At 51.1% G+C, this 14,183-nt stretch overlaps 4 protein-coding genes across 4 annotated transcripts; 1 reads left to right on the top strand and 3 right to left on the bottom strand.

Annotated features, from left to right (window-relative positions):
- Positions 1-1,660: 1,660 nt before the first annotated feature.
- On the bottom strand, positions 1,661-2,460 carry TrAtP1_007902 (uncharacterized protein; the record flags this gene model as incomplete). Its single annotated transcript, XM_014092707.2, has 3 exons — positions 1,661-2,006; positions 2,073-2,135; positions 2,273-2,460. The coding sequence occupies 3 exons, from the start codon at positions 2,458-2,460 to the stop codon at positions 1,661-1,663; spliced, it is 597 nt and encodes a 198-aa protein (XP_013948182.2).
- Positions 2,461-2,581: 121 nt separating this feature from the next.
- Positions 2,582-4,354, bottom strand: TrAtP1_007901 (uncharacterized protein; the record flags this gene model as incomplete). Its single annotated transcript, XM_066113710.1, has 3 exons — positions 3,880-4,354; positions 2,773-2,837; positions 2,582-2,703 (listed from the first exon to the last, which is right to left on the bottom strand). Exons 1-3 carry the CDS (start codon positions 4,113-4,115, stop codon positions 2,582-2,584), a joined length of 423 nt encoding a protein of 140 aa, XP_065969797.1. The 5' UTR covers positions 4,116-4,354.
- A 1,331-nt stretch (positions 4,355-5,685) lies between these two features.
- Positions 5,686-6,042, bottom strand: TrAtP1_007900 (uncharacterized protein; the record flags this gene model as incomplete). Its single annotated transcript, XM_066113709.1, has 4 exons — positions 5,686-5,714; positions 5,769-5,795; positions 5,846-5,900; positions 5,953-6,042. 4 exons carry the CDS (start codon positions 6,040-6,042, stop codon positions 5,686-5,688), a joined length of 201 nt encoding a protein of 66 aa, XP_065969796.1.
- A 695-nt stretch (positions 6,043-6,737) lies between these two features.
- TrAtP1_007899 (uncharacterized protein) lies at positions 6,738-7,588 on the top strand (the record flags this gene model as incomplete). The annotated part of the gene is made up of 2 exons (XM_066113708.1): positions 6,738-6,866; positions 7,280-7,588. The coding sequence occupies 2 exons, from the start codon at positions 6,738-6,740 to the stop codon at positions 7,586-7,588; spliced, it is 438 nt and encodes a 145-aa protein (XP_065969795.1).
- Positions 7,589-14,183: the final 6,595 nt, after the last annotated feature.

Here is a 14,183-nt window from a genome sequence, read left to right as displayed (position 1 = left end):
CCAGCCAAGAGGTACCCACACCACCCAGGGCTCTCGCTCCCGTCCGTCCCCATCCCCATGCCCGTGGTAGGCGGGTACGTGCTTTTAAGCTGCGCGCCGGCGCCAGCCACAGGTATAATGGCATCATTGGGGTACCACTGAGGCGCCCCTAGCCTGGACTAAGGCCCTTTCAGGTACCTTGGGCATGGGTCCCGTTCCGCCCTTTTCCAAGCAGCCTACTGTAACTAAACGACGCATCCATGCCGAGAGCATAAAGTTCGCGGTAGCAAATAATAAAAATATCAAATTACAGCACGTGGCTATCTCTTTTCCCTCTTGGCTGCATCTCTCTCCTTTTCCTCTTTGTTATGTTTCGGAACGTAGTATTCCTTCTATCCTATACCCGCCATCCCATCCACATCAACTCCGCTGGTAACTCACTACCTGGCCTAGGTATAGTCCCTAATTAAAGCACCGTCTTGGTAGCGATTTTCGCCTCCGAATGGGTTCCCAATTTAAGCCAAGACATTCTCGAACCTGTTTCACGCGTTAGTTCTGCTTGTTAGTTGGGGCGTAAGAGCGGCATGCGCTTACCGTACCCGAGAAAGCCCTACGAATGCTAGGACTACCAAGGTACAAGGTACAAAAGCCTCTGCTGTCCTAGACCCTAGCGCAAATATAGCGCGAGGGCGAGCTTCGGACTTAATAATAGTGAGGAAATCGCGACTGCAAGCGCATGGGTTATGCGGCATATGGGGTTCCAGATTGCATTGGGAGATAAGGGATAATGTCCGGTGCTTTTCTTTCATCTTTTTTCTTTCCTTTTTTTTTCTCAGTTTCTTACATGAAGAGGAAACTAGGGTCCATTAGGTAGGTAGGTACCTTGTGTTGCGTATTACAGGCTGTATACAGGTAGGTAGGTAGTTCATGCAGACTCTTGTTTCCAAATCAAATTGCAACGTTGTTCTGGAGTCCAAGTTCGTTATGTACTATTGGCATCCAGGAAGAGGCGACTACTATTACATAGATGGACAAGCAAACACACATTCAATACAAATACAGGGAAAACTTTCGCTTAGCTCAGCAATGCCATCATGTCATCGTATTCGCTGTCCCATAAGGGTCATGAGTGATTGAATAGAAGTAGTTGTCAAATACAATAAGAAATAAACAAAACGAAAATAGCATCCGCAAAAAAAGTCAAATTCCTTCGCAACGGTGCGGACAGATCCTTCCCGTCTATATCCCTCTAGTTTGCGTGCTCTAAAAAAAATGGTTCCCATTTCTTAGACACCCTGGGTATCATTTCCCCAAGGTCTCTCGCCGTTTGCCAGACACTTTGACCCGTAATTCATAATCCATCCATGTAAACACCTGAAGATATACCCGACAATTGATTGGGGGGGGAATAAGTAATATTATACAAAGCCGCAATCCGAAAGTTGAAAGAAGAATTAGGAAAATATAAAGCATAAATTGGGGGGATTCGCAGTCGAGAGGCCCCATCACCAACGATATGTCCCGCGAAATCATCGCCGCGACACCAGAAACGTCCACTCGTCTAGGATGAAATGGCAGCTTCTCAATACGGGAAGCGACTTTGCGTCGCTTAACCCTCATCGTAGGTTATAGCGAATGAAATCCCGGATTCGATGCAAAGCTTTATTGTAATAAAAGATCTCTAAGTGTTTCGTCGCTGCTTGCACTTGTCGTGTAGAAGATGGCCGTTTCGCGCCGTAGTTCTTGTGAATTCGGCGCCGCAGTTGGGGCAAGTGGCCTTGGCTGCTTGGCCAGACTTTTCTCGCTGGTGTCGGAGGAGGTTGCTAAAGGTCGAAAACTGCCTGCCGTTGCAGCCGTGCTCCCAGCAACGGGGCTTTGGGCGGTTCTGCACCACGCGGACGTGGCCTGAGCTGTCTTGGCTGGTAGAGCTGCCGTTGCTGCCGTTGCTGCCACCTCCTTGTAAGGCGGGCATACGGTACATCATACCGCTGTCGTGACCCGCAGATTGAATGGATGAGTGAGAGAGGCTATCATGCCCATGTTAGAAGATCAACTTCCACGCGAGGTGAATTGCTATCAGTGCTGGGACATACCTGTAAGGGCTTGATGAAGGGTAGTTGGCTGGGTAATCCATTGACATGGGGTAGTTTGATTGCCTGTTTAGCGTCAAATGTCAGCAACTGTAATGAGAGAGAGAGAGAGAGAGAGAGAGAGAGAGAGAGAGAGAGAGAGAGAGAGAGAGAGAGAGAGAGAGAGAGAACTAGTGCGATCTTCTTTGCAGATTACTACTTACAGTGGCTGCTGGTATGAAGGAGCGTATGCCGGCTCTTGCAGATGCGGGCTGAAAGGAGGGAGATACGATGGCTCGTGAATTGAGGGAGCAGACTCGCTCAAAAGGGAGATGGGCTGGGGAGCCGTTGTGTAAACAGGAAGAGACATGGGACTGGTAGCATCCGACATTGTCATTGGTGGTGAGCCCATATATGAGCTGCTGCTGCTGCTGCCGGCTCTGATTCGCGTGGTGATTCTCTCACCCCTTCGAGCTCTGTCTCGCTGCTTTTTCAATTCTCGTTGCTCTGGGGTGAGGATGCTCCTGGATGGGCTAGGGGGGAAGCATCTTTGGTAGACTCTGAGGAGAGACGCTGGACTCAGATACAGGAGGGAGAATCGGCGAGTAATCTTGTGTCATCATAGCGGGTACAGAGTTGCTAGATTCAAACATTCCTGCAAGAGGGAGAGGAAGTTAGTGAGCGTGTTCTCGACTGCATTGCCCAACACTTGTAGCTATCTTACCTTGCCAAGGAAATTGAGACCTAGATCCCATGCTGAAGCTCGGGTCAAACTGAATGGCAACGGCACTGAGAAACTCGATCAGTTTCAGTCCCAATAAAGAAGAAATGTAATGAATATTCTACCTCATGCTTGCAGATAAGATAATAATGGTCCAAGTCTGAGGCCAAGAGAGCTATGGAGGGGATCTTCTTGCTCAAATAAACAAGAAGAAGGTTGGAAAGTGGGTAGGAGAGAAAAAGGAGGACGAGCTGAGAATTGGCCCAGTTTTATAAAGCCAGGACTCAAGTGAGACAGAGTAAGGCTGAAGACGCTTTGGGTGTGTTCACATAAGCAGCAGGCTGCGGTGGCGTAGGCTGTGAGTGACACGCGGAATGAGGGTGGGAAGCACGAGAGAATATGATGACTCCCACTCAGAATTGGAGAAGGCTCCGAAGACAGACGTTTTACTCAGTTGCTGACCTTGCCGATTGTGAGCAAATCGGTCAAGTGGGAGAGAAGAAGAGACGGGGGAGGCGCCTTATAAGCGACAGAGACTTGTCTTGAGAGGGGGCTTCTCATACAGTAACAAAAGAGGTGGCATAGACAGCAAGTAATGAGAAGCGAATAGCCGAAGCAGAAGACGGTCTTGGGGGTTGAAATGCTCGAGAACAAGACGAAAATAGGGAGCAGATGCCTTCCTTATAGCTCTGCGTCTCTGGTTTTAAGGATGGCTCGAATAAGAAGTCTATCTTTGGAAGAAACGATCTGAGGCTCGCAGTGGTTGTTCTAGCAAGGTCCCGAGGACGGCTTATATGAACGAAGCGCCATAGCGGCAGCACAGCACGAGAAGGTGGAGATATGGCCGGTCCCCAGTTGGCCCTTTGCATGACGAAGGGGGTCCTGCCACCCATCCAGACGGACAAGATTCAAGGTACGTCTTGATGGCTGAGCGAACTAGTCCAAGGCGTGCTGCTGCCGGGATGTCAACAGAACGCAAGGTACGACTTTGCGTGTAGGGACGATGGGGGGAGTGCAGGAGGGAGTGAGGCCAGAAAGAAATGGCATGGGTGGGATGGACATGGGACATGGGATGGGCGTGGGCGTGCAGTTCTTCGCCTGAGGCCATACAGTACTTGTGTATGTATGCAAAGTAGCGGGGCGGTACTTGGGGACCTCCATACCGCAGTCGATACACGCCTGTATGCAGCAAGCGCGGCGCGATATGCAGCTATGCAGATATCGCATTGCCTAGCCCGGCTAGATTGCAGATGAGAGGCGTGGGCAGGGAGTGGCTGTAGGCGCCGAGCCTTGGCCTTGGCCCGTCTGTAGACGGCTAGCTGGCGTGGGGTCCAGCTCATCTGCATTGTGGATGTTGGTTTTGGTGATGAAGAAAATGGGTGGTGGGCGCTGACGGCTTGGCTTGGCGGCGCCGTTGTGGCATCTTTAGTGCTAGGCTTTCAAGGCCTGCCCTACCGGCTGCCTGCGCGGTGCCTGATTGGAACGGCTTCTTGGTGCCTGTGCGAGGCCTGGGATAGGCGCGTCGCACAGCGCTACATAGGCTTTGCTTTCGGACTTGGGCGCTGTGAGAATTGGGGCCGGATCGAGTCTGGCAGCATTATTAAGTACCAGAGCCTCTAGCTCGAGACGTCGGCATGTGGCCTGTCCGCTGTTCCGACATCCCAGCAGCGTATTGCTCGCATCGACCGGGGCACACAAACAGTCAAGTCGGCGGGCTGTGACTCAAAGGCGCGGAGTTTGAGCTGGAGTCAGTTGGAGCTGCAAGTTGGGGAGGCTGGAGTTGGGGGAGGGCATGGACCTCGAGCCCTACCGGTGCTTGTTCAGAGGGCCTGCAGCCTGGCTACCACTCATTCACGGGGTCGCAAGTCCGCTCTGCGCAATCCGAATGTACGCGCAAATCCCGGTCGCCGCCTGTTTGCTGCATGAGCGATAGGCCAGGCGGACCCGAATGCATGTATGGAGCCCGAGCAAGCAGCAGCGCATCGACTCTGGCACAGCCGTGATGCCGTCCACACTGCACTGTACGGCGATGCTCGCTGATGGGGGCCATGGCAATAGCCGCTGCACTACTTTCGTACACTACATGCACTGTAATTGCCTGTTGGCATGTGCGCTCTATATTGCTGTGCAGATGTAGGTACTGTTTCACTCTGCCTCTGCATCTTCATGCAGCGCTGCGTACATGCAAGCAGTTCGCGCAAGGCTGTATGGAGGCACAGCACGCGAGGGGAAGTGCACCGCATACAGAGATGTTCAGCTGCAGCTCAGAACCAATACTTGGCACACGTACAAGTATACACAGTTGGTTGTTCACACGGCGATTCCCGCTACGAAGAAAACAAGATGCCGGAGACATTATCCAGCGGGGGCGCAGAATGCAGGTTCCAGGCAATAGCACCCACGCCTCTGGTTGACCTGCGGATCTATCCTATTAATCGCGGCCATCTATGATGCGCCACTTCTATAATAACCTGACTGTGCACAGTCACTGGCGAACCCATGGATACCAAGGCTCAGGGATATGGAGCACATACGGAGTATATCTCACCCTGAGTCAGGATCGGCAGATCACTTGGATCAATTGGGGGGGTGTTGCAAGTGGAATTGGACCATATCTGTGCTCCGTATTGCGTACAAGTACTGTAAGCCGGATGAACATTGCATACCTACGGTCCCGCCTTTCGGCACCGATTGGCAACTCTTGAGCTGTTGCTGGTGAGTCTGTCCATTCATGCTGTGTATCGGGTCGGCGATAGTCGTTGAAAAGAGCGATGCGAGTTGTTGGCACACTGCAGACTCAGCCGCGCTGACGGGGAGATTGGCAAGATTGGGGACATGCCAAAGTCTGGAATCCGGTGATGCAACTCCATGTTGGTTCATCTATACTTGACGATAGGTGAGAGTGGGCTTCCAGCGCTACTCGCCGCGGGAGGTGCCCGGCAGGCCTATACAGATTGTAAGGGTCAGACGAGACGCAGGGGCAGGGATTCACCACTCACAGAGCGTTGGTTGAGTACAGTACCGTGCTGTACAGTAGAGTTAGTACATGTGCTGATGGCGACTTGGCTGCTCGTACTTCGTATATATCCATCCACTGCGAGGCTAAGGGTGGGGAAAAGAGAGCTAGGGCGCTAGCCGAGCTCGCGATAGTCTTGATCACAGCATGCGGTCGACTCAACTAACTGCGTCAAGGCATAGCAGGTTCCTGAGGTAGCTCGACAGCCCGCTGATGCGGCGTAGTCGAGGTGGGCTCTGGGACCTGTCCTGTGCCATCTGCGCTTTTGTATGTACATGTGCAGTAATGCGTGAGGATCGCAAGGCATGTCTCACTTGTCGCTGCGCCCACTTGCACGCTTTGGTGTTACGGAAGCGATGGGCTTCGGGACGCACCGCTTCTAGAAACAGCCACTATCCATAGGCCTGATCCTGCCGAAATCGAAGAGACAGAAAATAGGCAAGACACCTGGGCACTTTTGACGGCCCGAGCGTCGAGTCAAGAGAGACAGGACGCAGAACAGAGAAGAAGCAGGCTACTGTACAGTATAGCGCTGCACACTGCTCCATGGAGCCCTTGGCTGCGCGACAGAGTGAGACAAGCGTGGCGTTGTCAAGATGCCTGCGCAAGTCGGCTTTGCGCCGTGGGAATACAACCCTGCTTTGGCTTGACGAATTGCCTTTTCGATCTCGCCAAGTATTACCTACCTATTCTTCAGGCATGGCGATTGCAAAATCGCCCTATAGCGGTAATATCTACGCGCTCCGGAATGCCTATACCTTCCTATGCTCTGATAGCAAACACTGCCTATTGAGGACAGTTCGCACCTCGTATACCAGCCAATGAAGAGGCTTAGTCAACACGCGCTTCAGCTCCAGCAGACGATACCTGGCAATTCGCCCTTTGGAACATCGTCGTACCCAAGCCAATAGCACGTCCCGGCTCGCAAGCGCACAACCCGCCAACAGACGCGATGCAGCCTGGTCGCCACCCCTTGGTATCGGACACTTATCTTGATGAGCCAAAGAAACGGGACGACTCCCGGAACATGTGGGCTCGGAGGATGCCCAAAGAGGTCGCCAGCTCTAAGGGCCCGAGATACGTATTCCTTCCGCTTTGGGCAGTCTGGAGCGCTGTGCCAGTTCCATCTGTACTTGCCTCAATGGTCGATCCGTCCTTGCCTGCGTCTTGGCCAGGCGAGATGCAATGTCACCGTCGCTGTCACCCAAAAAAAAGCAAAACACCACAGGCCAACCTCCCGCTGTTTTATTTTTATTTTTACCTTTTTTGCTGCCCTTTTTATCTGATTGCCCCCCCCATGACGATTCTCGCTACTCGCCTTTCGCTCGCAGCGGCTACTGCCATTGGTCCATTTTACGATCCATCTACTCGAAACGGACCAGCGCCACTTTGCCGGGACCCCTCCCTCCTCTGCGAACTCTGCCCTTCTAAAAATTCCCCATCTCGTGCTACTACAGTACAGTATCCGTCCGAGTTTGCTAACCCCATCTGTAGGCCCATCGGCGAACGCAGCCGCCGATTCGAGGCACAAGGCCACTTCAAGTGTGTTCAGCTCTGCCTCCTGGTGCAGGTCCAGTGCCAATCACACGCCGCGATCGAGAAGGATTGCTGGCAGTCGCACCACACTGCCACGGCCACCGTCAGCCCTGCGTCGGGGCAAGCCTAGAGTCGGCGTCTATTCAACCCAATCGAGGCGATACGCAGCTCGCCAACGTGCTCCCCGCCCTAGATTGGACCCGAGCAGACGACAAAAGATCGTTGGCCGGCCGCGCCAGAGCCATACATACATACATAGCCCTCTGATCAACGGTTCCAAGCGGATGACTGGCTTTTGCGCGTGGCCCCCAATCGGAAGATGACATCGTCACATCGGATGGCCCCCCCTTTTTTCGCTATCCAGAGACAGGTTTCCCCCTTCTGGCCCTCCTGGGAGCCGGAGCTGGGGACTTCAGCACCAGTCCCGTTTCTTCTCGCCGCCCCTCCCAACTGATTGATGCTTGTCGCATGCTAGCATCTGCTACAGTGTACTGCTAGTGGTACTACAACTACTGTTACTTGTGATATTATCAACCCATCCCGGTTGTCCTGGGGCTTTCATCTCGCCTACCCGCACAATCATGTCTGTCTCGAGCAGTTCACGACCCAGCGCCACACCAGGTGCCGGCGCTAAATGACGACAAGAGTAAGCAAGATCAAGATGGATTCGTCAATTTCCAAAGGCCACTGCTTGACGATTAAAGGGCTTGGTCCATTCACAGGGCTTAGTCCAAGGTATGCATTAGAGCCAGATGTGATGTGCATCGGCACAAGAAAAACGCCTCGTAAAGAACAGCTTGTTTAGAGCGCAAGACAGCACGTCGTCATACCAATACGCATACTTGACGCCGTGCACTCAAGGCGTTGTACAGATAATCTTCTGGTTCAGCTAACGCACCCTGACGAAACTCAATGTGGCAAAGAGACCACCGTGGTCTATTCTTTTACATGACGCAACGTCATATCCAGACTTGGCGGAACCCTTTCTGCCATCACTGTTGAAACTCCCAGGCCAACATCAAATACTACCTACTACATCGACTTAACGCGAAGCGGCCGGCCTGCTCCTCTTGCCGGCATCAAGCCATCAATTCAGTTGTCACATTTGCTGTTGGGCGATGAATTGGTTCATCCTGGCTCACGACAGAGTCAATATTGGCTTGAAGATCACCTCGCAGGGCGATAATATTTGCTTTGCTGGCCCATGGTTGCGCCCATCCTGGCTCATGACAGCGTCAACTCTGACTTCGAATATTACTTACAGGGTGAAGGATTCATGCATCTTACGAGCACTCTTGTCCAAACCACAAACACTTTCAAAACAAACAACAACAGAGCCAATCAGCAGCTTCCAATGCCCACTCTTTGCCAGCACAGCCAAGCCCGTTATAGTTGACTGGGGCTTTCCTCCTTGCTTTCCACGCTTGAGACAATTTAACAAACGCAGAATGCTTTTGGCTGCGCTTGAGGGGCTTGCAACTTAGATCCACAAGCATAAACAACAACCCATTATACCAGGCTCAGCCTCCATCACTCATCGCGGAGAGGTCCGGCTGGCGTCACTTGGCTCCTGTCTAGTACGATTCCAGTCTCTTGTGTCGCTGCTAGCAGGCCCGCTTTGCTACGGGGTATGCTGTTGGTGGCACTCCGTAGATACGCTGTATTACATAGCTCTGTTGACCCAAGGCGCTGATCCAGCGTCGAACCATGCACATATTTTGGGGTTACATTCGTCTCGAACATCTCTTTCTTTGCTTCTTCCCTGTCATCTCGGCTTCCACTTGGCCTCTGCGCGACGGCTTATCCCATGCACGCTCACAGGGAAATCGCTGGCACTGTGTTTCATTCTGACAAGTATGGTGTGGGGTTCATCGAAAACCACGTTTTTCGGTCCCGAGAGTTAGGTTATACGTGTCCGCGGCTCTCCGATACGGTCACAGTTATGAAGACTCAAAGCCGGAGCTTTTTTTTTTTTTTTTTTTTTATCTGAAACAGGTTTACTGGTAAGCATGAGGCTTTCATCTATTCATGGCAACAACTGCTGCATGATGAAAATCATTCAATTCCATCCTGTCATTGGGAGTGAAAGGGACACAATTCACATGCTGGCTGCAGGTTTAGTGTCGACAGGCAGAAGGCTAGACGCTCTTGCGACATTTTCCTCGGCCAATGACCGCAGCATCAGAGCTAGATCCAAAGCCAATAAAAAAAAAGACCCCCATTTTGACAGGTTACCATATGCGCTGAGACGACCAACAACCCGTTACAGCAGAAATGCTTTTGACGACAAGATCCACAGCTAATTTGACCCGCAGAGAAACGTACATGTCTATTAGGTCAGGCGGTACTTCTCCAACTTTACCTGTATCGGTTACTCGTGTGAGGAGCTGGGTCAAGGGGGACATGCGAAATCCACCTCGAGATGGGGCAGCCCCAGTGTGGTTATCAACTCTGATCGACGACTAGGGGGACCCTGGTTCGGGCAAATGTCTCAGCACACGCCCTGTCTCCTCTGCGCAAGTACGCACAAGTATAGTGGTGGTATACGCATATTTGCTTGTAGCACTACCACTCCCTCACCCTCGTTTACTTTTTTTGAGAAACGTGCCACATGCAACATCATCTCGTGGACTCGCCATACCCTGGCCCGGCTTCCATCCTTGTCATGGAGGGGAGGAAAGACAAGTCGGCTGTCGCTTGCCACAGCATGACTGCTTTCTGCAGGTCGACGAAAAGGGTACATTTGGATACCGAATAAGTTAGCACTTTGAAAGAAGACAAGACTGTGGCAAGGCAAAGCAAGGTAAGGGTTGGCGAGAGCGCTCCTGGCTGTTGGCGGGTTTACGGAATTCGTCGTAACTCTGACCATACAGGCGTCATCATTATTTCTCGCTTCATTTCATTCGACCCATGGGCTAGCGAGTGACGAGACACGGCAGGAAGAATAGAGAAGAGAAACGATTGGTAATCCTAGCAGGGTAATGCATAGTTGCAAGGCACACCCACTCTAGACAGAGCATCTCGACGGCGAATACCAGCATATGCAATTCTCCGCTCAAAGTGGCGGCAGGCTGCTTTTTGCTGGCGGAGATTTTGGGGATTCTAGCCTGGTTCCCGAAGTCTTGGTCTTCGGCTGACATACATGCACAGCCCTTTACAGAGGATTGAGACACGCCCAGCCAAGGGACTCGTTCATCGAATCTAATTCATCTTCCATTTTCAACGCTGAATCAATAATGTTTTATAGGTTCTATGATGCTATCCTCCTACTGAGTGGCCCTCAAGGTAAAAAGTTGGCATAAACTAACGGAATTAGCGAACTCAGAATTTCAGTGGGACGGTGAGCCACCCTTTACTATACCACAATCGTGCAAAGTTTCTCTCAGCCTTGTCGTTTGTATGGCCCTGGGACTCGTCTATCCGTTTTTCCTTTCAACCATTTCTCCGAAAGGGGGGGCGTTGATAGCAATGCAAGCATTGACACCAAGCAAAGTAACCAGTCTGCTGTATATACTTGTATATGCAGCATCCAGAACTACCGCTACTAGCCAACCGCTAGCAAGTGGTAGCAGTACTACATATTGGGTCAGAGCAACTCAAGCTTCAGCTCGTACCACTTGTTGGAGCTCGAAACACAGATCTTACTGCCGCTAGATTGGGTATCTGCCCCCGCGTCTGCCCACTCCTTTGATTTGGAAATCATGGAGGAAGAAGGGAAATGGAAGGAAGAAGTAGCATCTGTGGGCCAAAAAAAACAATGTGCCCCCCTCCTAAAGTGCAAGATAACATGACATGAGATACTCGGGGCCGAAGCAGGGCGGGGGGACACGGCAACCGGGTCTCTGGAGATTGTGCATGGCTGTCAGACTTGGAACCTATACACACGGACAAAACGTCGACCATAGCCTGGCGCAAGAGTCTTGATGCGATTGGACACTGATAGGACGACGGCCAATAAGAGTTTGATGTTGGACAGAATGACTAGTCAGGAGCTTTCCTTTGAGCTAAAGACTGGATGGCCTGGGGTGCTGCTGCTGATATACCTTGTTTTTCTTTTTAGCTGGTTCGAGTGCCAGCGCATAACAAAGCAGCCGCCTCTATCCAGATGACTGGATGGGTAACCGCCAACAGCCCCCCCCCCCCCTCCCACCTTCTCCTTGGGGCGGGTATCATTCCCGGCGTCTGCCTGGGACCGATGCACTGGAGGTGAAAAGCTAACCCGGGGCTGACAAGCAATCCTACTGCTAGTACTAGTAATAGGTACAGCTATACCTTGGTTCCAAAGATGCCATACACCAAAGTCTCCAGGAGTTCACAGCCTTTCCAATCTTGGCCCCAGCTCGCTATTACTTATGCATGTATGGAGTAGGAGCATACATAAACGCACCGCCGCATGGAGCACCGCTTCGCCTTGCATGCTAACACTCTAAGCGTCTCCTGCGCTTGCCTCTTCGCCTCAATGACTATAGGCTGATAACGGGAAAGGATTTTGGTCAAATCTAAAACCGCAGATCATATTTCAAAATAGTATACCAATGGCATTTGCAGGATAGCTGACAACCGCTCAACCATTTGGAACACTCACGTCATGCCTTTACTAGATCAAGTACACCACTTATTGTACAAACTCAAGCCTGCAACGTCCTAGGGATTCATCATCCAGGTACGGAGCACCAAAAAAGGGAAGAAGAAAGAAGAAACGAGAGTACTTGGGATATGAGAATAGTGTCAAGAAAGAAAACCTAAGATTTTGGTTTTAAACCGTGCCGTTATGATGCCATAGGGACCAAAGTGTTGTCGTTTTGCAACCAATGCCGAAGAATATCGGATTCCTCTTTTCTCACGGCTGGCGTTGGCTCAAGCTTTCTCGTATACTTTCTCGTCTTTAACTTCTTGTCTCTTCATTTTCCTTTTTTCTCTTCGACATGTGGGGAAAGCGGACAAAAGGACAAAGTACGCATTACTACCACTAATGGTAATAGTACGTATCTATGCGGACTACTATACTACCCGCAATAGTTTTGTTGACAACTGTGAGGTGCAAGCAGTCTCCTCTCAAAGCTGGAGACTCAATGATGGAGTCAATGATGGAGCTGGCGCCCCCCCTGCAGCACACAATTAAGAGTGAATCGGGCTGAAGTGAGAGACGCGTGTGACGGCGAAGTTACATTTTACGCAAGCGGCGGTGGCCATTGCTATCTGTTTGTTCGTACAGAGGCACACTGACCATCTGCGAGTTTTCAGAAGTGCTTACCGCGCAGAATGAGTACGAATTTGTGGAAGAAGAGACGGCTGCAGCTTACTGGTACCGTCCTCTGTACTGCAAGTGGTAGGTACAAGTACAGTATATACGAGCAGAGGAAAGGTCTGAGACAGGGGAGACAGGGCCTTCGGGGATCCAGGAAGCAGGGGGCGTGCAAATATCGCCATAACCCTTGGCGCGAGGACTAGGCGGCAAGCACGGCTACATGAATACCATCTAGATTGATGCATGAGCAAAGGCCCCAGAATGAGCCGCCCCAAAGCTGTTAAGCTTATATGCAGCTACGCGGTATGCCTCTCGGGGTGGCACAAAGCTTCTTTGCTTCGTTTTCGTGTGCGTCCCAAAGAGGAAATGGCCGAATCCAAAGACTCACACTCTCGGTCTTGGAGCCTGGGAAATGAGGGCAGCGATTACGAAACGACGACGTACTTGGACACAGGCGGGTATGAGGCTGCGTCGCGTCCGAGCTTTCTGGAGACGGAAGGGAAACAACAGAGGGCGAGGAGGACAACAAGTGCAGCTGGAACAAGATAACAGCCTGTGACTCGGACGGCCGAATTTGCTGAGGAAAGGGCCGAATGCACAAGCAAGCAATGAGATTTCTCGTTTTGTTTGCTTTTTACGCCATAGTATAGGTACTGTTACTACAGGTACGGCACAGCAGCTCATGCAGGGCCCCAGCCAGGCCGCTCTTGGGAAAAGGTGAGGCGCATTGATTCGACCCGTCGGACGGTCCCATTTGTCATAGACTGATAGCCTTGGAGATGGAAACCCGACACTTTTGTATGAAGGAGGCAATCGAGACGAGGCACAGTAGCGGTATTAGATAAGACTGGGACCCTCTTTAGAGCGGAAAGGAATTAGCGGGGAAGCTCTCACAGGGTCTAGCGAAGTGGTAGTAGCAGTGGTAATGGTAATGCTACCACGACCTATTACACGTTGAGAAGTTGTTTTGGGGGTTCTCATTGGTCAGGCTGTATTACTCTTGTCTCTATCTTACTCTGTCTGTAAGTCTCTTGTTTCTTTTTGCACAGTCGTTTGTTCCATGTTGCCGAAGCTCGGCTATTGCTTTGGGTGACACAATCGCTGATAGCCGAAGCTGAGGATAGTTTACGTTGCAGTTTCAATTGTGTTTTGTCAGCGAGTTGAAGAAGCAAAAAGACTGAAAAAAATCAAGAAAATGAAAAAAAATACGAGTGATTGAGTAATTGAAAAGGGATAGGCAAGTCTACAATACTTTGGCGTTACAGGGTTCTGTCATTCATCGCCACCGGCTTCTTGCATTCACCTTTTTTTTTTTCCCTCTGTTCTCGGGTTTCGAAAAGCGGAGAGCGAATGCGACATAGTAAGCAGACATTTGATTTATATGATGCATACCGAGTACTACAACCACTAACTGTATACTGTAGGTAGGCATGCATACACTACGAAAAGTAGTAAGGTCGCAATAGCCACTAGCAGCAGCAGCACTAGTGGTTGATTTATGACGAGAAAAGGAGGCCTTTTTGTTTGTTTGCTTTTTTTTTCCTTTTGCCTTAGGCCATATTCAGTTCGTGGCTGCAAGAAAGCGAGGCGAAGTTGAGGCCGGGGTTCTTTAGT

Source organism: Trichoderma atroviride, chromosome 4 (genome assembly GCF_020647795.1).
Source record: "Trichoderma atroviride chromosome 4, complete sequence".
Taxonomy (NCBI): domain Eukaryota; kingdom Fungi; phylum Ascomycota; class Sordariomycetes; order Hypocreales; family Hypocreaceae; genus Trichoderma; species Trichoderma atroviride.
The sequence above is the reverse complement of the archived record's forward strand: the minus strand, read 5'-3'. Positions and strand labels throughout refer to the sequence as shown.